Source organism: Oryzias latipes, chromosome 1 (genome assembly GCF_002234675.1).
Source record: "Oryzias latipes chromosome 1, ASM223467v1".
NCBI classification, from domain to species: Eukaryota; Metazoa; Chordata; class Actinopteri; order Beloniformes; family Adrianichthyidae; genus Oryzias; species Oryzias latipes.
The window spans coordinates 17664776-17691892 of record NC_019859.2 but is presented as its reverse complement, the minus strand read 5'-3'; the positions used below and the strand labels follow the sequence as shown (position 1 = coordinate 17691892).

The 27117-nt window shown below is 39.2% G+C and overlaps 1 protein-coding gene across 2 annotated transcripts in view; it reads left to right on the top strand.

Moving 5' to 3' along the window:
* fam13a (family with sequence similarity 13 member A) overlaps positions 1-27117 on the top strand; it is a 51758-nt gene that overhangs the window by 19921 nt on the left and 4720 nt on the right. For both annotated transcript variants that reach the window (XM_011476481.3, XM_011476476.3), the window contains exons 10-21: positions 2493-2534; positions 9871-9912; positions 10047-10235; positions 12382-12586; positions 15938-15996; positions 16472-16514; positions 22905-23061; positions 25711-25924; positions 26003-26144; positions 26246-26327; positions 26397-26602; positions 26713-26796. In XM_011476481.3, coding sequence (XP_011474783.2) covers positions 2493-2534; positions 9871-9912; positions 10047-10235; positions 12382-12586; positions 15938-15996; positions 16472-16514; positions 22905-23061; positions 25711-25924; positions 26003-26144; positions 26246-26327; positions 26397-26602; positions 26713-26796 — 1465 coding nt within the window. The remainder of the gene's footprint in view (positions 1-2492; positions 2535-9870; positions 9913-10046; positions 10236-12381; positions 12587-15937; positions 15997-16471; positions 16515-22904; positions 23062-25710; positions 25925-26002; positions 26145-26245; positions 26328-26396; positions 26603-26712; positions 26797-27117) is intronic.

Sequence of the window (27117 nt, the reverse complement as noted above, 5' to 3'; positions counted from 1 at the left end):
TCAAATTAAGACAAAATTAATTTGAACTCCACCTGTAAGAGACAGGTGGAGCTGCAGCCACCGCAGGGACAGGTGTGGTAAATGGTGTATACTTATATAGCGCTTTTCTACCTTCTTTGAAGGCCCAAGGCGCTTTACAGTCACAGTCCCATTCACCCACGCACACACACATTCACATAATGGTGTCGAACACTGGTGCAAACCTACCACCAGAGGCAATGTGGGGTTTAGTGTCTTGCCAAGGACACTTCGACACATGGGCGTGCAAGGCAGGAATCGAACCTGCAATATTACAATCATACATCAGCCGCTGCACTACGGCCACCCCGTCAAGCCCATGATACCAACCCCTTTCTTCACACAGGCCTGTGCCATGTGAGCATGTTGGCCTCTCAGTACAGCACAGCTTCACACACAGGATGCATGCAGCCTTTTGTTAGCACTCGCCGCAGTTCACCGAACCTTGTGATGTAATCAATTGGTTTCTTAGAAACTCTCTGAAATATGTGGGAGTGAAGAAAACTACAGTTTGGTGTGAACCCAGGCTCCCCGTTGAGTTTGTTTTACGGCTGGTGGCGATCAGAGAAGGTCTGACAGCATGTGCACAACCTGCTGACTGCTTTTCTCCACAGATATAATCATTGTAGTCACTTTTTTAATCTGTTTTTAAGGTACTTTTAATGACCAAAAGTTTCTTGTTTTCATTTGCTGTGACAAAATGCTTTGCAAAACAAAAGTCTCGTGCAAAAAGTCTGTCTTCTAAGTTCATGTTTGCATTTTTGATTGGACCTACTTGAGTTTTGGCGGCAAAATTATAACACAACATAGATTTTAGAGCCATTCCCCAAAATAAAATAAAAAATTTGAGCTTATTTTTAACTGCAGAGCTGTTATAAAAGTTTTTAAAGTTTCAAATTAAGCGCCTTGTCATTAGTCATTTTCGCTCTTCAATTAGAGATCAAGCATTTTTCCAGGTATGCTCGCAAAGCCTCTTGTTATCCCTCACCAAGGTAGTGGGTAAGCAGTATCTCCGCTTTTGTAATTCGGTGACAGCACACATTATTTTAATAAGCTTGCTAGACTCAGTAACACTGGCTAAGTTATGTGTGTGTTTCATTTTTACAACATAAAAGACCCCAACGAGGTTCTAAGAATGAATATTCTTAATATTTAAAAGCCATTATCAATGTGAATGATCAGCAGTTCTAATTTCAAGGTTGACTTTAAAAGATTAATGAACTTTGGCCTATTTCTCTTTCTGCCTGACTTGTAACCCAAATCCTGTGTTTTGAACTTGTTGAGGTGCTGCTCAAATGACCATAGTGACTCCCCCACCCCTCTGAACATAACTGCCTATTACAGCAAATCATGTGAAGGAACATCGTTAGAAAAACACTGCAACTTTTTTTTCCTCTGTTTTTCCATCGAATCTGCAGAACAACATGTGTACAGCTCTACATGTTAAGTAAGCGGGTTCTGGTTAAAGTTGACCTCTGTGCATCTCACATTCCTTCATTAGAACAGAACATTGCAACTGTTTTTCAAGATTCCGTGCATATTTAATTAAAATTTAAAGTTTTAAAAAACAAAAATCTATTTTTAGAAAGACACTTATCATTCTTATACTGCCACAAAAACAATTGTTCTGGATACCTACATGCACTTTATGAAATACTACATAAAGTTTTAAATACATTCTATGACCTACTTATCCAAAATATGGATCATGTGGACCCAAACTCTCCTAAAATACACTATATTACCAACAGTCCCACAGACAGTTCAACACTGGAATTCACTGAGCTCCTGAGAGCGGCCCATTCTTTCACAAATGTTTCACAAAGGAAAACAGTCTACATGCCTGACTGCTTGATTTTATACACCTGTGGCCAGACCAAGTGATTAGGACACCTAATTCTGATCATTTAGATGGGTGAGTGAATAATTTTAGTAATTTAGTTTATCTTTAATAAATAACAACATAGCACGACTTAAAATACATAAAATAAAATAAAATATTAAACTTGGGCTTTTTATTTTTTTATCTGTTTTAAGTTTGTCTATTAGGTTTTGTTTTGGGTTTAGAGAAGTTCTAAGGCCAACAAGAGAAGTTGATTGTGAAATGTTCATGCTGTCAGTGTTTGGATATGAAAGCTTAGTTACTTCAGCATTGACTGCCAGATTTCAGTTCCCCCTCCTGTTGCATAATAGCAACCATGCTTTGCTGGAATTCATGTAGTGGCAGAGCCCTGCCTATATTTCAGAGCAGCAGCCATATCTCTGTTTGTTCACCAGAGTTAACAGAGGCACGTCTCACAAAAGCAACCATCTGCAGCACTGCATGGCTGTTATTCTGCAGACAAAAGCCAGCTTTAGTCGCCTGTCTTCAGCTGCAAACGCATGAAGGCACAAGGGCGGGTACCCAGGATTCAATGCTCTGTTTCCCCACAGATAGATCCCACAAACTGAGTTCTGTTTTTGTGTGCTTTCAGCTCTCAAGATGATGACAGACCAATATCTCCGTTCTATATGAGGTAGGTCTCCTGTCCATTTGTTAGAAATCCAACAAAACAGAATGCGAGGTTGTTGTTTGAATTGGAGATGTGGGGGAAGAGGCTGTGAGGGCTTCAACAGAAACAACTGAACCAGCAGTTACAACGGAACAATGAGTTTATTAGTTGATAAAAAGGGAAAAAAAGATTTTTGATCATCTCTCATAGTTGGTGTTTTCAAATGCAGGACAGATGAAGCCAGGTTAATGGAAACTGAAATAAATTCATAGTCATAAGACTAAAACTGCACAAACAACTAAACTTTAAAGTTTAAAACAAAACAAAAAGTCTGGAATTTTCCCTTTCAAAATAATATTCACAGATTTGCTTGAGAGAAAGTGATGATGAAATATCAGTAAATGAGGCAACATGCAAACTGTGATGTTCATTTTTGTTTTTTCCTCCATTTCCCCCCTGGAATCTAAGTATGTTTTCAGACTGGCCTGTTTGGTCTGCACTTCCTTCCACTTTCGGCTTCTCCCATCAGGGGTCGCCACAGCGAACAAGTCGCATGGTAAATGTTTGGTCTGCACTAGAGTTTGATTTCTCAGACACGGTGCTTCATTTGGCAGAACTTATAGCTCACCTGAACTTTGGGGCAGAACAACCAAAGCAAACTTGGATTCAGCTGAAAACATGGCTCTTGGTTGACTTGAGAACCAAATCAGGTCCAGTTCAGCGACGGCGAAAGCAACCACATTTTTTAGATTAAAAGATTAAAAATCAGGGCAAAAGAGAAAGTGACAGAAGCACAGAAACATTACAAGAAAGGAAAAATAATAGTCTATGTAGAAGTTAGGAAAATAATAATGAATTATGAAGGGGTTTCAAAATGACTCATTAGTAAATGTGAGGAGGTACATATGCTTATCAGTTGATAAAGGTGATGTATCCAGCAGAAGCTCCCATTTTTCTCTTTAGTTCCAAGTTTTTTCTCTGGGTCAGAGGAAATACCGTCACCTCAATTAACTGTTATTTTAAAGAGCCACTCTGGTGAAACCTGTGTTTTCAGTGTTCTGCTGTGAGGGAATATGTTAAAGTTTTAGTGTTTTTTTTTTTACATGTCCTTGAGGCCTTTTTCTGACAATGGAGGATATATATATCAAGAAACTTAAGCTTAAAATTGCATTTCTTTATTTAAATCATTGTGAATCAGGAGCAGACGAAAAAATGCCATTTGAAAAAGACCCGTTTGTGATGTATGTTAGCTAGAGGGAGAGCACGTAAACAGAAAAATCTCAGGAGCAGGGAAGAGGGGGCGGGGTTGCTTCATGCCAACAGTCCTGCCCTCAACTTGGAGGTGAATTTCTAATCATCTACTTCCACTTTTTAGAAGCTATGTCCTAGAAAAACCCAGATTTAATAACCATTATTAAAAGACCTCTGGAAACGCTTTTACAGTAGATGAAAATATGATTGGAGTGGGTCTGTGAGTATGTTTTAAAGGGGCTTGTGTACAGCAAACACAATTCTATTAAATAGAATTGAACACGCCCAGTTGTGATGTCACTGTTCCCACTGAAGATTCAAATGGATCCACCTTTTTCTGGTTCTACATTATTTTCTTCTGTATGTGTGAATGCTTCAACACATACATGCCCTTGTAGTCAGTTTAATAACAAAGTTAAGTAAATAACTGCAAATAGACAAAATATTTGTTTTAAAATAACTTGCTTGAATTCTTTTCTATTTCACAATATAAAATCCTGCTTTATGCTTTATAAATAGAGCAAGATTTACATTAATAATCCGATTTTACCCAGCATAGCATGTGTTTGCACAGGTGAAGTTACAGTAACAGGGAGAAATAGTTGTAATAGCTCACAACTGTGAGAGGGTACGTGTTTATTTCAAAGCAAAAGAGCAAGTTTTTCTTGAAATGAATGGATAACATCTGAGCTGTCAGTGAGACTGCAAACTCTCAAGTGTACTACCATAACAGAACATTCAGTACACTCAGACACATGGTCAAGTGTTTTTGTTGTTTTTTGTCAGCTGTTTTTCATTTCCTTTGCCTCACCACTTTAACTCATTTCCTCTCATTAAAACATGAACACCCGACTATAACTTTCCCAGACAGGACTTAAAGTAGCTGAGGAAAATAAGAGTGATTATGATAATGACTGTGGTCATTCCCTTCATTTGTACTTTGAGCTAAAACCTGCAGCTTGTGCAGACAGTGCCAGTGACCTCTTCTACAGTCAGTCCTTTACTCTATTTCCCTCAAAAGCTCAAAAGATGTTTCTTTGCTGTTCTTTCTGATATGGTGTCCAGGGTCTGAACATTTTTAGATATTCTGCCATATTATTCTTGCACATACTAAGATTTAAGTGACATCAACAAAACCTATTTAAGCTGATAAACTTTTGGGTGTTTGGGGCAAAAATGGTATGAAAGTGCAAAGTTATTTAAAAAAAAAAATCTGACTCCATGGCCTACTAAGTTTCATTCTCTTGCATACTTTCCCATCCACCAAAGTCCACTTGCATTCCTTGCCATGCACAAACTCTTAGGCTGTTGCGTGGGAGCTTAGCCTTAGCCCAGTCAAAGCAGATCATCAATGAATGTAATGTTTCTCAGTGTGTGTTGACTAAAGACTCTGAGGATTCTGGCTAATATGTGACTGTGGTGTAATACTGGATTACCTGAGCGGACGTCCTTGGGTACACACTGCTTGGGATTTAGCTGGTGTAAGCTTCCGCTATGAAAGCTTTGGAGCTGTTTCCACCACAGAGGGTTTTTTTCTGCCTATAAAGATCAGTTGACTCTGAAATGTCAACACAGGTGCTAGCAGTAGCATGCTATTTTGCGCTTACTTTTGTTTGCAGAGGAGTTTAGCAAATGATTAGGCTCACAGTGATGCAATTGTACTAAGCAGTTCTACTGGTTTTTGCAATACAATGAGATGCATTGCTTCCTTTTTTTTAAATACAAACGCAGCACTACAGAAGCAGGGCTGGAGTTCAAATGCCAAACATATCATTACAGACCGCACTTGACAGTTCAGCAAACCTTTAAGGCACCACTAAACACAAAAGCAAAGCTGTCAATATTCAAAGATTTTAACTGGTCATTGGGGAGACAGACTAGAAACCATACTTTGTAATAGTTCAAGTTTCATATTCAATATATTTATTCTTACAAAACATGACATTTTTGAGGAAGCTTCAATATATTACAGTCTAACAATAGGGCAACATTTTGAGAGAATATTGTAAATTTTATTTTACTAGTAAGTTTTAGTTTCCAGATCATCAAATATTTGCACCATGTCACAAAGTAAACATGACTGACCGGCCAAGGAGGCAACATCTTTAAAAATCTACCGGTAGGTTAGCACATGTTGATAAACATCTTCGGCCAATCTGTATTATAGCTTTTAGTTATTATTCACCATCTGTGTATTTGTAACGCTTTTTTCTGAAAGAGGTGTTAAACACAGGCTCTTTTTCAAAAGCAAGTTTATTCTGTAATTTTGAATTCTGCTGAATGGGGGTGTGGTTGCTGTGTGCTAACAGTCCCCACAACCCAGAGGTGAATTTCTGATGAACTACTGTCACTCTGCAGAAAATATGTTCTAGAAAACCACAGTTGTTTTCTTAATATATTTGAGCGAAAACGGCATAATCCTAATTATGAGGCCACTGGGAACGCTTTAAAAATAGATAAAAAGATTTGATCTAAGATTTAGCTCAGATCGAAGATTTAAGAAAAACATGGTCATTAAGTTATTGGCCATTTTAAGGCCTTCAGATTAAGTTTCTGGGATTGGATTCTGCTGCTCTGCTAAAAAATGTAAAATGTTTTAATAAGACTTTGCATCTTTAAAAATTGTTTAATAGATTTAAAAAAAATAGCTGTGTACATCTAGAAATAGGTTTCAAAAAAGTCATTCTCATTTAATGTGTGCTTTCTGTCAAAGGAAAGAAAAGAAAATTCAAACCTTGTTTTTTCTCTTGAAACCCACAATTATCCATGCATTACAAAAAGATTTTTTTTTTTAAGTTTAAGAATGTTTTCATTGACAAATCCATATTTGTTAGAAATTATTATATCGTCTCAAGTCAATTTCATAATAAATGTGTTCTCCTGAGGGCTATTTGAAGAATTAAAAGACTGGAAAGTCTTTAATGCGAATTATCACATTTTTTTGTGCATAGGTTGGCAAGGTGTGCGACTTATACTCAGGAGTGCCATCTATATGATTTTTTTCTAATATAATATGGATTTCTTTTCCTGCTGTGACTGTTACTCCAAAAAAATACTCTTATACGCTGCTCCATGATACTTCTTACTTGTACCGTGTGTGTCACTAATCAAATTAGGTACTGAACTAAACCTGGTGGCGTTTTTCTACAAGTTATTTATTAAAAGATGACTTTACACACTTCTATTCTGGTTGTGATATTCTTGTCATGAGTTTGCTGCAGTGACTCATGACGCATTCTACTGTCCACAAAGCAGCACAACTATCTCATTCTAAAGCTGTTTGATACTGTGACCTCTGTAGTTAAAATGAAGTCACTGGAACAAAGTTAACTGTAGACGGGATGCCAGATCCTTCTATTGAACTGTGACAAATTCTGTCCTGGTTCAGCCTGAAGGCCCATTGAAGCACGAAATTTGACTGCGTAATATTTCTCTTTTGATTCTTACAAGCAGTGACACTCAGCTTTCCAAGCCACAGTTCTAACTTGGCAAGGAAGTAAGTGCATTAGGAAAAAAGCTGATGTAGCCTGACACAAAACTATCATATTAAGATATCATGATGATAAAATAAAGAACAGGGACAATATTAACAATATTAGCACTAAAATGCACCCACAAATCTCATGGTTTTGCAAGAGTTAGACAACCACTAATACTTTATTTGGCTGTAAAAAAAGAAACATTTAGAAACTCTCATGTGTCTGAAATGGCCATCAAACATGCAGTACACACTTTTTCTAATACATTTAGGTTAATTCTTCCATCAGATAAACAGATTCCCAACATAATGTGTTTTTTTAGTATAATCTAAAATGTAATCATAAACAAAAGTGCACTGTTTAGTTCTCATAAGGCTAAAAGGTTAGGAGTCATAAAACCCTCTTGTCAAGGTTAATTATAAAACTACTCTGGAGAGTCAAGTGTCAGACTGTAACAGTTCCTAGAGGCACGATAATCGTGTGTTTGTACTTTAGAAATATAAATGCAGGCTAAGTGTTGCATGTTGCTGTGACAATATGGAGGAGACAAGTTCTAGAAAATTCTAAAAGGCTTCAGAATCTTCCCCGTCTCATTTATCTACTGCACGATAAATGACCGGTGTGTTTGCTACTCCTGATAACTTTTAGCTCAAGATCCAAGGTTAACAACAATCTATGCCTTCCTTTTTTGGTTGTTTTAACCTGCTTTCTCAGCGACATATAACTTTAGAAATTTACTACTTTTCAAATTTTCTCACTAAACTGATGACCAATTTCTTTATGTTAGTATTGCATATTGATTTTAAGGTGGTATTCAAATTCAAATCTGTAGTCATAACCTCACTTTGCATGGCAATGGAAAAACAGCAAAAGTCCTTGCTTAGCTTTTTAGAAAGTTGTTTTGCAGAGCTTCTGCGGGACAACCTTCACATTGCACCGGCTATACATTGTTATCTCTTTTTTATCAGTGCTTCAGACATGGACCACTGCCAAACCATGCTATCACTGCTAACACAACTGTTTACTGAACATATTTTTAACTCTTTGTCATGTGTGCTGAGTGAGCTGAAATCCAGGTAAAGTTGAAGTCAGAGTAAAAACAGCTTTGACCCTTTCTTAAATTCTCTTTATTCTTTTTTTAGTGTTTACTTTAAATGTAATAATCTAAGCAATCTGTTTTTAGTGCATATGCCCGATTAAAGACATAATAATTTGTCATCTTTAGATTTAATTTAATCTCAGCATTTCAGATGTTATTTACAAGGTAAGATTTCTATAGATTGCAATAAGCAGAGAACTTTTTAATTTGAGTGTCAACATGTTAAAGCCCAACTCCACTGAAAATTATATTTTTAGAGTTTTTAACATGTTCTTGTGACATTTTTGTCTCATGATGAAGGATTTGTATAAAGAAAATTAAGCTTAAAATTGCATTTCTAAAAATTAGGGCATTCATATCATTGTGAATCAAAAATGTTGTTTGTAAAAGCTTGCAACAGTGACGTAGGTGCTGTAAATGACAGGCAATGAATTTCCTGTTCCACTCCATTCTAAAGCATCAACCTGCAGACAAGTAGATCCATGTACATCTTCATTTTCCTCATCTGAGCTGCTGTCTGGCTCAAAACTTTACAACCAGATAGCTCCAATATTGCTTGCTCTTTTTGTTGCACCACTAATGTTAGCTTTGGGGTGTGAGGGGGCTTTATGCAAGCAGGAAAAAGCATAAATGAGGGGATGATGGGAGATGACAGCAGGCTTATTCCGCGCTGATGGTCCCACCCTCAACTTAGAGACAAATTATAATGGATTCTTGCTGCTCTGCAGAAGTTATGTCCTAGATACAGGCTTGTTGGTTTTAGCCAAAAAAAAATAGCATAATCATAAATAAAATAAAACACTTTGGGAATGCTTTGAAAATAGATCAAAAGATGATTGGAGTCTGACTTTAAAGAAACATTTATTTTGGTTTCTTGCTAAAATTAAAAATAAAATAAAATTACGTTTAAATCCCAAACATATTTAATCAACATGTCAGCATAATTTTGCAAATAATGCAAATCTGCAATCATTGTTGCAGAAAATAAAAAATAGTCTCTCAAACATTTCTGGTTAAAAACCATCAAATAATAGTTTTTTGATCGGATGAAAGAATATTTTTCTCTCCTTTAACAAAACTACCACATACCTGAAAGGGTGCACCCAGTGAATTTTGACTAGATAAAAAAAACAAAAGCTTTACTTTTTTACTTTAATTTATGAGTAGAAAGTTGCAGAATCAGCCTAAACTCCTTTCATTTAGTCTGTTAATTACTGTTATTGTCTTCGCAAAAACCTACCTATGTGTTTAAAAAATAAATAAACTGTACATGACGTCACCGACTGGGCTAACGCTGCTAATTTGTTCATGGACACTGGTAGTCATAGAAACCGGCCACCTCGCTCTCACAGGACCCACTTAAAGCCTGATCACAGCTGAGGTTAACATTCACACAGGCACGTAGATGCCTGGATCACGCAGGGCCAGCTCCCAAAGCCCTGGGGGGATTTTCAGAGTTGCTCAGTGACCTGTTGTGACCAATTCTTTTATGAAGCATTAACCCCCCCCCCCCCTCTTGTTTTCCTCGCAGCAACCACCTCCACCCTGTCCGCTGCAAACCAGACACAACAAAGTAAGTTTTTTTTTTTTTTCAACTTTGACAGACAACAATGCAGCCTTGCCTCATTCATTCACAAAATGAGTTTGTTTTTTCAGAAAAAAGTTTTCTTTTATTACATTTATCTAATCACAGTTTTCCCCTAAAAGTTTCCTAGACCAAACCATTCGCTCAGCAGTGGAGCAGCATGTCTTTAGTGCAAACACAATAGCAGATCAACCTCAAGAGAGCTGTGAGTCCACCACGTGTCCTTCAAGCCCAAGGGTGAAGCCAACCGCACGGCAGAGACGCCGGCGCCAAAGGGAGCAACAGGAAGAGGGCCTCCAAGAAAAAAACAGGTACAGTTGATGGTGTCGGCATAAAACCAGTGATCTGTGTAAAGCAGCAACAACATATTTCTTTGCTGTAAAATGAAATAATAGGTAGTTTTAATGTTCCTTTGTGTGTTGTGCTGTAAATGTGTTGTTTGGGGCACAGACACCACAAAATTTTACATTTGCAACACAATTTAGGTTAAAAGCAGTAATTCTGAGACATTGCTATACAAATGTTGTCAGAAACACTGTGGAGATTTGTACCAAAACCCTCTGGTGGGGTACAGATGGTTGTAATAAAATTAAAATAACATTTGTGTGAGAGAGGCATTGCAACTTATATTGTAACAAATTTATGCTAAGTTTGTTTTTGAGTGAATGTAGTAAAAAAACAAAAAAGAAAACACATGAATAAGATTGTTGACAAAATCAGAAATACTGGTGGCCCTAAAACTCTGTCGTAAAAGTGAAACTTTTTTTTAATTATCTATTTAAACTGGAACATAACTGACCTATAAAATGACTGGAAGAAAATGCGGTGACATGAAGGATTTGAGAAAGAGCAACAATAAATCAGTGGAGATCAAATGAACAAAGTGAAGGCAGCTGTGATGATTAGTTTCACAAACCAGGTGTGACCAGAACTAAACATCAGCAAAACCACCAAAAGCAAAAGAAAAAATCCAAACCAAAGGCATACCTTTGTGTAAAAAATGTACTTATATAACTTGATATGAAAACAAAACATTTTGTCTGTCTGTGTAAATGTTATATATTCCTATAAATAACGGCTTTTAAAACATTCCAAGGCACACCCTGGTCAAGCTAGGGTGCAGTGTGAGAACAAGTTTAGACAGTTACGGTCACTGCTAAACTGATAAGCAGTCACTTCTATGCAGATTAAGACAAAGAAAGATTCTTATTTAGAAAAAAACTCTTGGCATTCTTATATGGAAGCTTGTTATTAAATAGTACTAAGAAGTGTGGCTTTTTTAAAAAGGGTACTTCAGTTTAAGACGGATGTCATTCACATTCCACCATGTGAGCCCATTTTTGTTATCACTGCCATCGATATCCCAGCTGTAAAACATACTTACTGTACAGATCTAAAATAATATTTAAGGAAGTATTCCCAAACCCTGACCTCAATCCTAAAAACATCAAGTTTTGGCATTTTTAACCTGTTCTTGTTGCCTTTTTCTGTTGATGGAGGGCATATATAAAGAAAATTCAGATTAAAATTGCAAATGTATTTATTCGAATCAAGAGCAGATGAAAACATGCTGTTGGAAAGAACCTGTTCCAGTGACATGAGTGCTAGAGTAGGCAGGGTCACAAGCTCCCTCCTTCACTCCAGTCCAACGCATCCACTTGCAGACAAATAGATCCCAAATTGGCATTTGAGTCAAAACTGTACAGCTGGATCGCTCTGATGTTGCTAATGTTAGATTGGGGTAGTTAGGGTCTGTAAGCTAGCGGCAGAAATCTTACATAAAGGGATGATGGGAAATTAGGGAAGACTTACACCATGCCAACTCAGAGGCAAATTTCTGATGAATTACTGCTTTGCAGGAACTAGAAAACTCCACAGGTTTAGGACTTTGGCTAAAAATGGCAGAAGCATAATCAAAAGACCACTGGGAACGGCATGAAAATGAATCAAAAGATGATTGGAGGGGGTCTTTAAGATAGTTATTTCCTGATTGGAGTCTCATATGAAAAAACTTTGACTTACACATGTTCATAGGTTTATTGTTAAGCTAAATTAGTTGTTTTTAAATGACACATTACTAAGACTGAATAACATTTAAAGCCTAACCTCAGGCACTTGTGGAAAAAGGTAATGTTTTTGGAAAAGCAAGCCCAAAGACATTAACATTACCAGCTTGTCACCCCAGTGAGAAGCTAATCTTTGTTGATAAAGATGTTACAGATTGGTGGCATGGGGATTTTTAAAAGGTGTCTGGTAAACACAGAGAATATCAGGAAGAATGTGGATCATCAAACAGAATTAACACAAATGCTGAACAGCACATTATCTGCTTAAGAAGATATAAGTGAGCCACCAGCATAACCCTGGCATTTGGTGTGTTCAAGATGCTACAATTCAGTCACTGTCACGCTGATACAGACGGAGCAAAATAAGTCTTTTTTTTTTGTTTGGGAACAGAGCTGCGCCCAACAGAACAGAAAACAACAAAGAAAACATCCCATCCAGCGCTGGCAGCAGTTCAAACAGCTTGGTAGAGGACACGGTTGGAAGTGAGGTCTCACCGGGAAGCCAGAGTGGCACTTGTGAGCAAATCCCCAGGTCCAGGAAGTCTTCACACAGCCCAACAACAGCACAGCTCATTGAAAACCAGGCCGGCCACACAGTAAGTCCAAACATTTTTTAATCTCTTAACTCTCTTTATCTTTTAATTTCTAAATTCTGAAGTATCAACATATATTTTCATGAAATTCAGATCTTTTTCCTCTAAATCTGGTGTTTGACAAGGGTTTTTTGGACGACTGTCAGTACTTTTGCAGTTAAAAAAAGAAAGAGATTTGATACCTGTCCAAATCTAAGGAGTGGGGGGGGGGGGAGCAGTGTCATGCTGACAGTTAGTTTTTCCATAAGTCATCCAAATGCTATTTCAAATTTTAGGTGGCGGTTAGCTGCAGCTTGAATATACTTAAGATGAAGGGACAGAACATACTTTTTATCAAATGTTAGTTAAGAAAATAACAAGGCACAATTTTCCATACCCTATTTCATGCCATAAATTGTGGGGGGGGGGGGTTGATAATACATAGAGCAAAATACATTTATTTTATTGAAAGTAGTTTTTTTTCAACCATATGGTGTATTCAGACTGGATATATTTGGTTCTCTTAAAGTGAACCAGATTTCGTTTCCCCCAATAATCCGGAACAAATTCTCCATAATTTCCGCCTCTAGTTGCATTCTGACCAATAACTGGAGAGACCTGTAGTCACATGATTTTGGTTCAAAACAGGAGATTCCACTTGACTGCAGTCTGAGTGCAGACTTAAACATTTTTCACATTGGACATAGTGTTGCAACTACAAACTTTTTCTAAAATGAACACATCTTTATTGTTTACCATCTTAAAAAATCTTAACTCTAAAAGAAAAACTTAAACTAAAACAGACATGGTGTGCTCTTTTGAAATCACCTTGACCTGAAGCAACGCTCCCAAAGACAAAGACGTTGAAAAACTGGTATTCACATAAAGGGCTTTTGTTTAATGGGGCATTCCCAAATTACACAGATTAAGGTTCATAATTCCAAGGACTAGCTAGATTTTGTGTACAGTCTAATCCGTAGTCCCATTTAAACAAAATATTTAAACCTGTGCCTTAGAGGGAGGACTGTAGCGGCTCCACTGACTCAGCTGTTTTTCTCCATTTTGACTGAAACAACAGTTCTATTTAAAGGACATGACATTATGGACTTTCAGAAGCTTGTTTTAACAGCTTAGCCTGCAGGAGTTCTTCCTACTAAAATAAAAAAAATCTATAAAAAAATAATTTTCAAATGATCCTCTGTTAATCTTGCATAGACCTTTATATATGCTGCACAGACCCCTCGCAAAAAGCTTGACTATGACCAGTTCATGCTTTACCACTAACCTTTGATCATATCGTAGAACCAGATTTAAAACATTTGTCTCACCTTATTGGGACTAGTCTTTGTTTAGACCCTTATTGTACCTTTTTTAACCAATTAAATTTAAACAAGACTTTTTTATCTTTGATTGGATGCACATCAGTGTTGATGCCACAAATCTCAAGCCTACCTATTAATTTAAACCTTTGGATCTTCTATTTTTTCATTCATTTCATTACTTACATGTTTATCTTTTTTGCACCAGTTAGCTTTTGCATGATCAGTGTGCAACAGAACCGGACATCCTCTGATTGGGGAAACCTACTACACAACAGAATTTGAAAATTCAAATGGTTGTTTAGTCAGCAGCCAACATTTTCTTGGGAACCATGTGCACCTCTTCAAACACCTTTTTCCCAATCAGGGCTTTCCAGATGGTGCTGGTTAACAGACCATCTGTCACATCATATAATTAAATTATGATTTTAACATGCTAATTAAATGCTAACTAATCAGATTGAAGTTCTAATTTGAATTAAATTATGAGTCACTCAGTTAGGACTTGGTGATACATTGCGTTTAAAAGTTTTTTTTATGCTTTGTAGCTGATAAACATAAAAAAGGTGGTTAGTTTATTCTTCTAATGAGAAAGTAGTTTTGTGAGTTTTTGATTTGTGACACACTTACAAAAAAAGAGAGCAAGCCGCTGTGCTAATTTCTCTGCTACCCTGCCTGACAGTACTAGTGCAGCTTTTGACTTGATCACATAAAGTCAAACTTCACAGCCTTTTGATGTACCGATCTACTGAAAAATACTGCCTATACTCTCACATTCAAGGAACAGAACTGCAGATGGGCAGATTGATATGTTGTTGGGGGGTTTCTCCGGCATGCCAGCCTCTTATGTAACAGCGTTAATGACATATGATAACAGAAAGGGTTGGACAGGAGCTGTCCCTTTTGGATGGAGCAGCTGTGTCCGAGAATGTAAGCCCCTTAGGTCAGGAGGCACCCAGAGCGATCAAAGCCTCTGAAAGCTGGAGTTTTGGCTTACAGGTGTTTCATCAAATGTTAGGACCAATTTATACAAAAAGAATAAATGAGCTCTACTGTAATTGAAAGCTGTACACACTCTGGAAGGGGTTGGGTCTATGTCTTGATTAAATAAAAATTTAAACTTAAAAATGTGAAAAACAGATTTTCTTTCATCTAATATCCAATGAAATAACTGAAATCCGCTGAGAATGTCGTGAGAAGTCAGTCGTACATTCTGTTCATGAAAACCTTTATTATGTATTCCCTATTAGAGATATGGTAATATGTAAGTAAGTGACACCATCTGTACATTTTAGGCTTTTATCTGTCATTCTTTAGTGTTTACATGAGCAATAATTTTATGTTTAATGTTTAAAAATGTACGCATCAAATAGAGTACGATTGGGGGTAGGAGTTAATAAGATTTTTCCTTTACACACTCTTTTCAAGCACTTTATTACTTTCTGTTTGTCATGTTTATCTGTTTTATTTTGGGTTCGGATATCAATCAACAAATCAATCAATTAGTCAATCAATCAAATCAAATCAATCAAACCACTCCTGATGGTATAAAATTTACTAGAAGCTAAACTGCAACAGTGATGATTAAATGTGCATGAAATATATAAATTTACATCAGGGGGTTAAATATAACTGACTTTTATTGCTTTTAGGCATTCAGTCTGAAAATAATGCTTGAAAACACACAAAATCCTAAACATTTCTGCTAGGGGGGTCTAAGGGCAGGGATGCCAGTATAACTTAGTCAGTTTGTTAGTTCATTTTAGTATTTTCCTAATGAACTCTTTGTATTCATGATCCTTTTGAGTTCATGTTTACTTCGAAGCCCATCGAGACGACTGTTGTTGTGATTTTGGGCAATACAAATAAAATTGAATTGAATTGAATTGAATTGAATTGAATAGTTAACCCCATAAAAACCTGAATACTGAGTACAGTGATGGAAGAAGTTGTGAAGCATGACTATTCTTGGTTCAACAATAAACATTATTTTTAGTAGAAACTGATTAATTCATTTGTTATTGACAGTCTAAATAATGAATTTCTTTGCTTGCAGTTTAGAGAGCCTGTTGGCGAAGGACCCGATGAAAATCACATGGACACTCTTCGCAAAGGGTAAATGTTCCCATTTTTAACTCCTGTCTAAATTTTTTCTACCACTTTTGAGCTGTACATGTTTGCATGTACTGACCTCTTTTTGAAAAAAGAAGCAACATTCTGATAACAGTGTTTGCGTGACCTGCACGTTCCATTTATTCACTGGCTCTCAAATTTTGGTCAATATGTACCTCTGAGATATAAGGGGAGTGCAGGGGATAAAAAAAAAACACTTTCATCTGTACACACTCATTTTTTATTTAAGAAATGTGTCTGTTTTAACACACAAACAAGCAGCCTTGGGTGGGCATTGCAAAATGCAAATGTTTGTTTTATAAGTCTGCTAAAGTTTATCCTAACCCATCTTATGTCTCATGAGTCCCAGTTAGATCTTTGAGGGTTTTGTGCCTTTGAGGTGTCAGTAAAATACTGCCAGCCTGTTCAAAGATGAGGTGTGTTTTGCTTATGTGTGTTTGTGTGTTTGTCCCTCCAGGACTTACATTACAGGGAAAAATGGTCTTGGATTTGCTTCACAGGTAGGAACGCTTCTCATTAGTCTGTTTATTATAATGGCAGGTTGTACCGGCTGGGGTGTTGATTGTAGTCACAGATAATAAACAGAAGTAAACATCCCCAAAAAAGGGGAAACTGGTGGAAATTAGTTTTGCTTTAAATGAAACTCAGAGTAAGGGAGGATGACCAAGTCTCAGTCATGACTGAATAGGCTGAAGCAAAGATTGTCTATACTTTTTACACATAAATTTGGATGTTTGGGAAAGAATAAATCCCTAGTGATAAAGAATTTCTAAACTAAAAAGAAAATTCATGATGTTTCAAGCTGATATTACCACACAGATATTCCTCATTAAAGCACGAAGGACTCAAGGATTCAAAGCCGTTTTCTCCATCTGCTCACCTCTAGTGTTAATCCAGACACAGAATAAAGCTGTGCAGCACTGAACTAATATGCAGAATCGTTTTCTGAGCAGACCAGATGGATTTTCGTTGCAGAGCAGGCTGCCTCTCTGTCACCACACCCACACCGTGCCACTGAGCTGCCATCTGGAGCAGGCATGTTGCAGATCTCTGAACGAGCTTGTGCAGCTCCCTCCCAACTGCTCACCCATGCTTGGTTTGCATCAGGAGTGTGACAGACATGTGTTACCATCAGCTAAGCTTTTTCTTTTAAGTTTGGCTAATTACTACGCAGATCTGGTCTGTTTGATGACCTCATGCTTTGATGAGTGTTCATATCAGTTGGTGCATATGTTAAATATTTCACTGCTGTTTGGAAACATCCACTGTCCATTTAAAGTCACTGATGCTTTTAAGGTGCGGAGGATGAAGGAGGACCCAGAGATTTGCCACACCAAAATTAAGACTCCGTAGACTTTTAAACAAGACTCAAACAGGATCTTCACCCCGTACTACACGTGTCAAACTCAAGGCCCGTGGGCCAAATGTGACCCGCCATGTCCCGCGAGAGTTTTTAATTTCTAAAAATTAAATATAAAAATGATGTGTATTTATTCATATCTAGGAGGAATTGGACTTGAAATATCGGATCGGGTAACTATACCTTAGGACTTAAACGCTGTCCACATAACCTAACCTGACAGAATCAAATTTAAAAGGATTTATGCTAAAGTAACAAGAAAAAATATGTTTTCTATGCAACTGTAATTGTCACTTTAAAAAGTTACAATAAATAATTAAATTAGTTATTTAACATTAAAGAGTAGTTACATTTATTTTTAACCAAATTTAGTTACATGTATAAGTTAAATCTGGCCCTTTGAGGACAACAAATATGCTGATGTGGCCCTCGGTGAAAATGAGTTTGACACCCCTGCCGTACTATATATGTGACCTCAGGAATTGTTGAAAAACTACTTTATGTACTTGCAGTACAGAGTTTTGTTTGAAATACTGAAGAATGGGAGCACTTAAAAGTCAGACATGCATGAAAAGTTTTGCATTTCTTCCTTTTTCAAATTTTTAACAATCTTCTGAACAATAATGTTCTTCATGTTCATCCTGGTCATATTTTTGTTCAGTCAGCTCCAGATTGCATAAATCAATCAAGTTTATTTACAACGCTGTTATCACACTAAACGTTATGACATAATTGGCTTAAAAAATGACATAAAAAAATCTAAACAAAGGACTGAACATTGACCAAGGAACTGCTGCCACCTAAATAAAAATCTCAATACCTGTTGGTGATTTTAAAAAAGTTGATAATAATACACAATAAAATCAAAATGATATGTTTTTTTATCAATGCAAGTAGATCTGACTATATTTGTATTAATATTAAGTTTCGTCATTCTCAATAACTTCTAAGGTAAGTGCACTTTTTTCTATTTGTCATCTTTTGTGGGTGTCAAACAAAATATATTTTCTTTTTAAGAACAACTAAGAATTTCCGATGTACAACAAACAAATCGACGTATTAGGGAAGTAGCAAAAAGTGTTTAGGGAGTGAAGTTCTTCGTTGATATTCATAAAGTTCACGTTACCGACTGTTCTTCAGGTGCAGATGAGCAGAGACACGTCTTCTAAATCAATCCCCAAAGTTCATTAATCTGAAGAACAGAATCCTGTGACTTTTAGAATAACATTTGTGTTCAAAAAATAGTATTAAAATAACAACAGCTTTTTGCACATATGGTTTAGGTTAAAGGAACAGGATGTGGGTCAATAGATTCCTCTTGAACGTTCTAACATTAACTTTGTTAACTTTTTAAAATAAAAGTCTTTTTTATAGGTGGGATCTTACTATTAAAGACCCTTTAGGATTAGAAAGGTTTTTATTCTAGACTTCTAGATCTGAAATGTCCATGAGTCTGCAAAGAGTTTAGCAGGTAATATATCTGAGGATGTACGTGAGCTTATCTGTGTGTCCACATACTCAGATTAGAGAATGTACTATCAGTCGCAGGTCTCTTTAAAGATAGACTTATGATGTTTGTGCAGATGATTGTACACTTCTCTTGAGCCAGTTGAGAAGAAGTCCTTGTCTTTGTTTGTACACTCTGTGTGTGAACCTGTGGCTTAAAAACTGTGTAATCATTTCAACTCCAGTCCCACCAAACACACAAACGTGCTGTGTTGTTTCAGCAACTGGGGCGCTCCTTCTCATCACTTGAGTCCTCGTGATGAACCAATCCTGGCTCAAGTGCTTGAACACATGATTGGCTGATGTTTCAGCGGTGTGAATGCGTGAGTTTGTGCACACGTGGATCTGGAAGATGGTCGTTCACTGCAGGACGATGGGAGCTGTAACATCTGCGCTCATGCCGACTTGCATGCGTCCCTCTAGAGCGGATTTCAGATGCATGCTGCAGCGTTTCACACAAACGCTTTAAACAGCCTTTAACCTAGTAATCATTGCCAACTTGTTGATTTTACGGCACGCTTGGACAGACCAATGAAGCGAAAAAGAACCATCATTAAACAGCTTCTACTATTTTAATAGGTTGTTTGTTTAAACAATGACAAGCCAAGGGGGTGTTTTCATGTGTTAAAGAGTTCAAATGGCTCAAATGTCTTGCCATCACTATATTTTCTGCAATGTTTGAACAATGTGTGGAAAGACAAAACGAATGTGTGTACCAGACCCTGCCCTTTAACAAAATTAAAATGGTTTGAATTACTTTAAATTGCACCAGCATTCAGCACTGGCTGTGGCTCATAACTGTTATATGCTAGCACATGCAGACTGTTGAATTCACCTGCACAACAAATAAAATGAAAAGCCACAAAGAAAGTGACTACTCACAAATCTGTGCGGCCAGTGCTGAACTTTTTTCTTGGTCGCACAGACCCAGAGAAAGAGTTAAGTTTAGGATTGCAGGTTACGGCTGAGCTGCGTTCATAACGAACGTGATTCATGGGGCAGAGGCGGACAGTTTTAATGTTAAGTCAATGGTACAGATGCGATCTGAAGTCCTGCGGCGTGATTTGAGTGACGGGCGCGGTGCAAAGGTCTGGCAGCAGCACAATTTTAGTGGCCCATCATAATGTGGTACCCATCTGAAACAAATTGCCCAACAGTAGCCAGGGCAAAGATGGGTACACCCTGGACAGGCTGTCGAAGGGCTGATGGAGCTGGAGCGATCCGGATTACTATGCCGGCTCCAAGGAGGCAAGCTAGTGGCCAAACAGAGACCCGCTGCGGGAAAGGGAGCTAGCCTGCTCAGGCCTTGCGGTGGCCGTGGTGCAGCGGTAGGGCATCAACCCATGATCGTGAGGTTGCAGGTTCAATTCCCACCTTGCACGAGTCGAAGTGTCCCTGGGCAAGACACTGAACCCCACCTTGCCTCTGGTGGCAGGCGGGCAACTGTGTTTGGCAGCAGAGCAGCCACCAGTTTGTGAATGTGTGACTGGGTGAATGGGTCTGTGACTGTAAAGCACTTTGGGCCTTGTAGGTAGAAAAGTGCTAAATAAGTATTTGCCATTTAAACTTTATGATATTTTTTTTATTTTCATTGAGGCAACTATAAAAAAGGTCCCCAGATTTTATTCTTGTTTTTATTTTTACCCTCTCTGGTTAATTCCGGACAACAAGCCATCAAACTCGGTCAGCGAGAGAACACAAATGCGGAGAACACATTTCACATGGGACTTTAATTTTAAATTTAAATACGAGCGGCCAACAACAAAATCCAGCCTTGGACACACTTAAAATGTGGGGAATGCAGCAATGTGTCATCTGCACATGTCCGGCATCTGAGCTAATGTGCACGCTTTATTGCATGCGCATGCACTCATTAATTCAAACTTCTTTGCAACAGTTTGATTAACAGCGATTTAAAAGGAGAAATACTTAGAAAGTGACCACCTCCCCCAACTAAATATGAAAAAGCAAAACAAACTCACTAAATAGGATGGAGGTGTGAGGTAAGCAATTATAGCAATCATACTCGGAAACAAGGAAAACTTGATTTTTAACAGTAAGACCAGGTTTCTTGGCAATAAACCACATTAAAGAAAGAAAATTCACCCAAAATTAATAGAAAATATAAAAATTTTTGTTTACAATATAAGTAACAATTTGTGCTATAAATGTGCTTGTTCAGGCCTGTTGATCTGTAATAAAGCACCTGTTGACTGAAGAGAGATTCATAACTGCACACAGTAGATTTTTTACATCAAGCGGGGACAGTAGGTGCCGGGTAGGGGGGACTTTTAAAGCTTGTTGGTCACAGCTCGCACGTTCTGGCCGGGCAATGGGTCCACTTTGTATCCTCTAAAAATTCACCTCACGTCACTGTTGCTTCCCGTGCAACAGCTGAGGGGACTTGATAACTCCCAGAACTTGGCCTTGAGCCATCCTCAGAAGCCCAAACACACACACACCTAATGCTTCTTTGCAACAATCTCAACACAATAACTGAAAGACACACTCAGAGAAAATTTGGTTTTTTTTTAGTGTGCTAATAGGTACTTGTAGCATTTTTCTGATGAAGGGGTAAATATATAAAAAAATTAAGATCAAAATTTAAATTCTGTGCATTTCTTTATTCAAATTGTTTTGAATCAGGAGAAGATGAAAAAATGCAGTTGGAACAAGCTCCCTGCTCCGCTCCATTCTGATGCATCCACTTGAAGATGACTAGATCCGTGTACGTCTTTGTTTTCCTAGTCTGAGTTGACACCTGACTCAAAACTGTATGGCTGGATAACTCCAATATTGCTTGCCATTTTTGTTGCAGCTGTAATATTAGGTTGGGGTTGTGTGGGGGAGAGCATGTAAACAAAAGGATCATGGGAAATGAGCACAGGCTTACTCCATGCAAACAATCTCACCCACAACTCAGAGGCAAATTTCCCAAGAGACATTAACGTCGTCCAGAACTGGAAGACCTCAACTGGAACCAGAAGTTCCTCATATGGCTTGAAAAAAACTTTATTTTAACTGGCGACCCAAAAAGTTACGTTTATAACATCTAGAAAAGTTTTTCTACAAATTTTAACACTTTGGGGTTAGGGTTAGTTACAATCATTTCTGCTTTCGGTCAAGGATGTCACACGCCATCTTGTCTGCAGCCAGGTCCGTCTCGAATTTCTAACAAACCCCTAGTAGAAACTATGTACTAGAAAACAACACACCTCTGATTTTACAATCATAATTAAAAGATCACTAAATGCTTTTACATTAGATCAAAAGGTGATCAGAGTGGGACTTGAAAAAAACCACCCAGCTTTGGGCAGATCTAACTGGTTCTTTCCTGAAAGATGTGGCTTCTTTGATCTATTTACAGCCTTTATCTTTTGTGCTTTTGAAACAATTTTTAAAAATGTATTTGAAAAAGAATTTGGGGGGGATTACCTACTTTCTAAACACAAGAAAAATAGTTTTTTTTAATCTCTCTGGAATATAATCTCTAACATCTGATATGTATTGTGGGTCTTATCCTTGATTGTTTGCAGCAATTATGTACAGATACAGAGAGAAAGTACATCCCGGAATCAGGCTACGTGTGCCAGCGCACATTCTGTTTGCGTTCCTGTCCTGGCAGTTTGACCCCTCCCCCTTGCTCTGAGGCTCCTCCCCGCCGCTCCGGCTGCTGTGAAACCATTACAAGCGCCGAGCCGAGTCCACGCATGACGGCCCACAGAGACAGGAAAGGAAAACTACTGTGGAGGGAAGAGAACAGAAGGAGGGAGGAGGGCGGTTGGGAATGGGGGGAGTTGGGGAGGCGCGAGGCGGGATCAAAGCCGATTCTACTGTCAAGACGCAGCTGACGACGAATGGGCGTTAGTTTAGGCCCCCGGAGGCAACCTATCAGCTTGAAGGACACACCCCCTAAAGAAGGGCTGGGCTGGATGGAGTGCGTGTCTCCCCTTGACTTAAAGACATCCTTTTAGACAGAAGGTTGTTGTTGAGCCATACTCTCTGTACTCTCATGGTTGTGCAGGCGTTAAGGATGAAGATCCAGGAGTCGCCCGTTGCTTGTGACACGGCGAGGGTCGGGGGCGTGGAGGTACGAAGCTCGGACCCGGATCGAGACAAGACGAGCTGCGAGGACGTGCCTCGCCTCGACCTGACAGCGCTGACTGAGGACTGCTGGGGAGGTGAGGCTGCCGCTGTAAACATGACCGTAGAAAGACTTGCAACTGTATTTTCCTTTACATCCAAATGATATACATCTGTAAACATGGGTGTGATGTGTGCGTGTGGGGGGGGGGGGCAGCTGCACACCCCCTGCTCCTCCTCCTCTTCCTATTGCAGCCACACATGCTCCTTTAACTACATTTGTAAGGACCTCTTTATAAAATCACTAGTTGGTGGATTTCCTCGCTTTATATATATATATATATATATATATATATATATATATATATATATATATATATATATATATATATATATATATATATATATATGTGTGTGTGTGTGTGTGTGTGACAAAAAAGAAAAACTACAGCTGTAGGTTTTGTCGTTGGAGGCGCGCGCGAGGGTTGCAATTGAATTAAAGCTGGTTTTAAAAACATAGTGCCCTCTTGCTAAGCTGTAAAGATGTATCTTAAATGCTTAATGTGTTGTTTTAAAGTAGCCCAACTAAGGAGTATTGAAGGGAGAAAAGTGGTACATTTTCAGGAAAATTGGCATGTGGATGCCCAAGGGTCCGCGCATGCGCTCTGGAGGGGGCGCGTACACACTTCTCTTTTGTTTTTTTTTAGGTGGTGGGGGGTACTCCTATAGTATACGAACAGAACTGGAATATTTCCATTATATGTTTCCCCACCACTATATATTATCCTGTGTTTGTGTAGTGTTTGGACAGAAAGGAACCGTTCATTTAAAACTACATTGACGCGGGTTTATGCCGTGGACCACAACAGGCGGGTTCATCCATAAGATTTGCGTAAAAGCAACGTGAACTGCACGCCCTTCTGTCCCCATAACTCTCCTGCATAAATTTGTGGCGCAAAAACCTACCTTCAGTGGAGCTTTGCAGTTGCAGCACAAATACACTTAATTGCGTGACAAGTGGAGCCCCCTAGCGGCTACATGAAAAAAATCACTTGTTTTTTTAAGCATTTGTCTGCATGCAAACATGCAAAAACTTGGAAGAAAATGCTGCTCCCAAGCTGCAGAAGTTTCATTATTTGCATGAAAGCTTGGGTTGCAATCCCAGTATGTATAGTTTAGATATTTTTCCTGCGTAGCGAATACATAATTGATATTAAAAGTACTGCGTTGCACTGCATGATGGGACTGTGACAAGCTGGTTCAAAAGAAATTTTTTCAAGGTGCCTTTCAGGCATCAGAGGAGTCTGGCCTGCCAGAGAACAGATTGCAAACACATATAGGTTATCATACTGTAATAAGGAGCATGTGGATGGATGGGAGTGTAATGCAGGGGGTCTTAGTGCAAGCCCACTGTAGGACATGGCTCACCATTGTGCCCTGGTATGTGGTGCTGGCCCAGCATGTCTTTTTTCAAAGTCTTGAATTCACAATTTACTGTAAATTTAGGAGGATTATATTTCCTGATTTATGAAAAAAAGGCACAGCTGTAGCAAAAAAAAGATGTATATGTTTTTGCTGCAACAGTAAGCCTCACTGCTCAGAAGAACGAGTCGGCTGTCTGAATGACCTTTTCTCGTGCATAGCAACATGCTTGAACGACCTGGAACATAACCACTGAGCATCTCGTGCACACGCTCAGCCTTTTCCGAAATGGCAAGTATTTTGTTTCATCAATTTAGTTAATCCTGAACCATCAGCAAGCGGTTGATTTAAAAGACTCATTTCAAATGCCACAGAGTCTTATAGGACACAGCTACTGTGAGTTAAAGCTTGGGCCTCAAAGGCAGACTTTCATAGGGTTGGAGGTTCAACCTACGGCTGTTAGCCGGAGCTCACACCAGAAGGGGGGGGGGCGTCTTGATAAACTGCCCGAATTAAAGGTAGACCTCCAGGGGCACCAGAAGTGGAATTTGAGCTAAATCCCTTCCCCACAGGACTCCATTCACCTCAGATAAAAAAAATAGTCATTTTTTCCACACTTGCATACTGACACTTTGGGTGTTTGCATAGACAGTTGGTTTCCTTCAGCGCTTGTTTTTATTCCCTCTATCCATGGCTCTGTGTGCAACAACGGATCATTGTATTCCGACACAAGATCTTCCATGTGTGTTTTTTGTCACAACTCTCACAAAAGAAGTCACGCCGAGCTTTTGGAACAGTTTTCCTCTTTTTTTTTTAGATGAACAACCCAGCTGTCTTCTCTCTTGTTTTGTCACCACTCAGCGTGGAAACAGACAAATGTTTTTAAAAAAAACAGGCTTATTACAACGCTTCACAACAGGGATCACTCCCTGACATTATCCCGCAGAGATCCTGGCTTCAGTAATAGTCCAGGGATCGTCAGGGCTTTCTTCGTGGTTATTTCCTACAGACATAATTATCAGCAGAGACTGTAACTAGGAGATGAGCAGAAAGGCAGGAGGTGGGGGCGTGTTGTAAAAACAAGATCTGTTCAAAGAAGGTTTTTATCCTTTGACTCTGAATTAAATGTACTTTTGAGAAAAAATTTAAAAAGTCATTTAAATGCTCTCACACTGCAGGGCTGATGATCGTGGTGGTTTACTTTTTCTTCTTTGAAGTCATGAATAACCTTAAATTTTATTAAGAGTTTCACTGAAAAGAATCTGCCCACTAGGATTAACAAAATGTGTGACTATCCTGTGGATTTGTTTTGCGTGTCGCCGTAGAACCCGCTCCAGCGTACTCGCTACACAGAGAGAGCATGGATCGCGAAGAGGCTCGGCTCTCGCCTCACGCCGGGGGCCGTCTGATCCGCCAGCTCCTGGAGGAGGACAGCGACCCCATGGTATCCCCTCGTTTTTACGCCTACGAGCACAGCCATCAGTACCTGGATGACACGGAAGTGCCCCCCTCCCCGCCAAACGCACACTCGTTTGTCAGGTAGGAGGGTGAAGTTGTGTGCGTTGCCGTTGTTATGGGGAATGGCGAGTGCTTACGGCGCGGTTCATCCATGTCTAGCCGCAGAAGGAGTTCGTCTCTGGGCTCTGGAGAGGACGACCGGGAGGAACTGACCTCTGCCCAGCTCACAAAGAGAATTCACATACTAAAGAAGAAGATCCAGCGGTTTGAGGATAGGTTTGCGGAGGACCGTAAATACAGGGTAGGTAATCACTAACAATGATCACAAAGCTCCCACTTTCCTTGAAGGTACTGTGGGATGTGCAGCAGTCGCTTTCATGACGCATCTTCCTTTCCTTGCAGCCATCCCACAGTGATAAAGTTGGAAACCCAGAGGTGCTCCGATGGGTCAACGAACTAGCTCGGCTCCGTAAAGAGCTAAAAGGTGAGTCCCATGACCCCTCAGCACGAGCCATGGACTCAAACCAACCATAACTCAAGCTGTTTTCTCCAGAACAAAAGCTGATGAAGTCGGAGGAGGATCTTCCTCCCGTGACACGCCAGCGCAGTAACACACTGCCCAAGAGCTTCGGCTCGCAGCTCGACAGGAAGTCCCAGCAGGAGAAGGCACCGAAGCCGCCGGTGGAGAGCACGCTGGAGTCTATTGAGAAGAAGCTGCAGGAGAAAAGGGCGGAGGTGAACCGCCCTGAAGACATCAAGGTAAAAACTCCCTAAATGCAACTCTGTAAAGGCCTCTTGACTTCACGCCACACGTTGTGTTGCAACACCAAATGCCATCAAATGTGTTGACTCAGTTCCTCTGCTGACAGGACATGACACGTGACCAAATCGGATTGGAGAAAGTCGCCCTGCAGAAAGCTCTTCTTTACTACGAGAGCATACACGGCCGACCGGTAAGTCCTCTTCCGCCTCCACATGTAAACAAACCCGTTCTCACGTCATGACTCTCATCTCCTGCCAGCCGACATCCCTCAGGGGATTAAGACCTATATGTGTCGAGGCAGAAAAAAAAGCCTGCGAGTTTACAAACATCCCTGTTAGCAAGGCGTCTGGACCGATGTAGTTTCATTTATGAACATTGGAGTTTAGCCTTTTGTAAAAAGATAATCAAAATAAACTGTGGGGACCAAACTTGGCTGTCCTGAATCCCCCTGGTTGCAGCTGACCCCTCTGCTCTGCTCATTCCTCACACAGTGACCTCCACTGGATTGTGT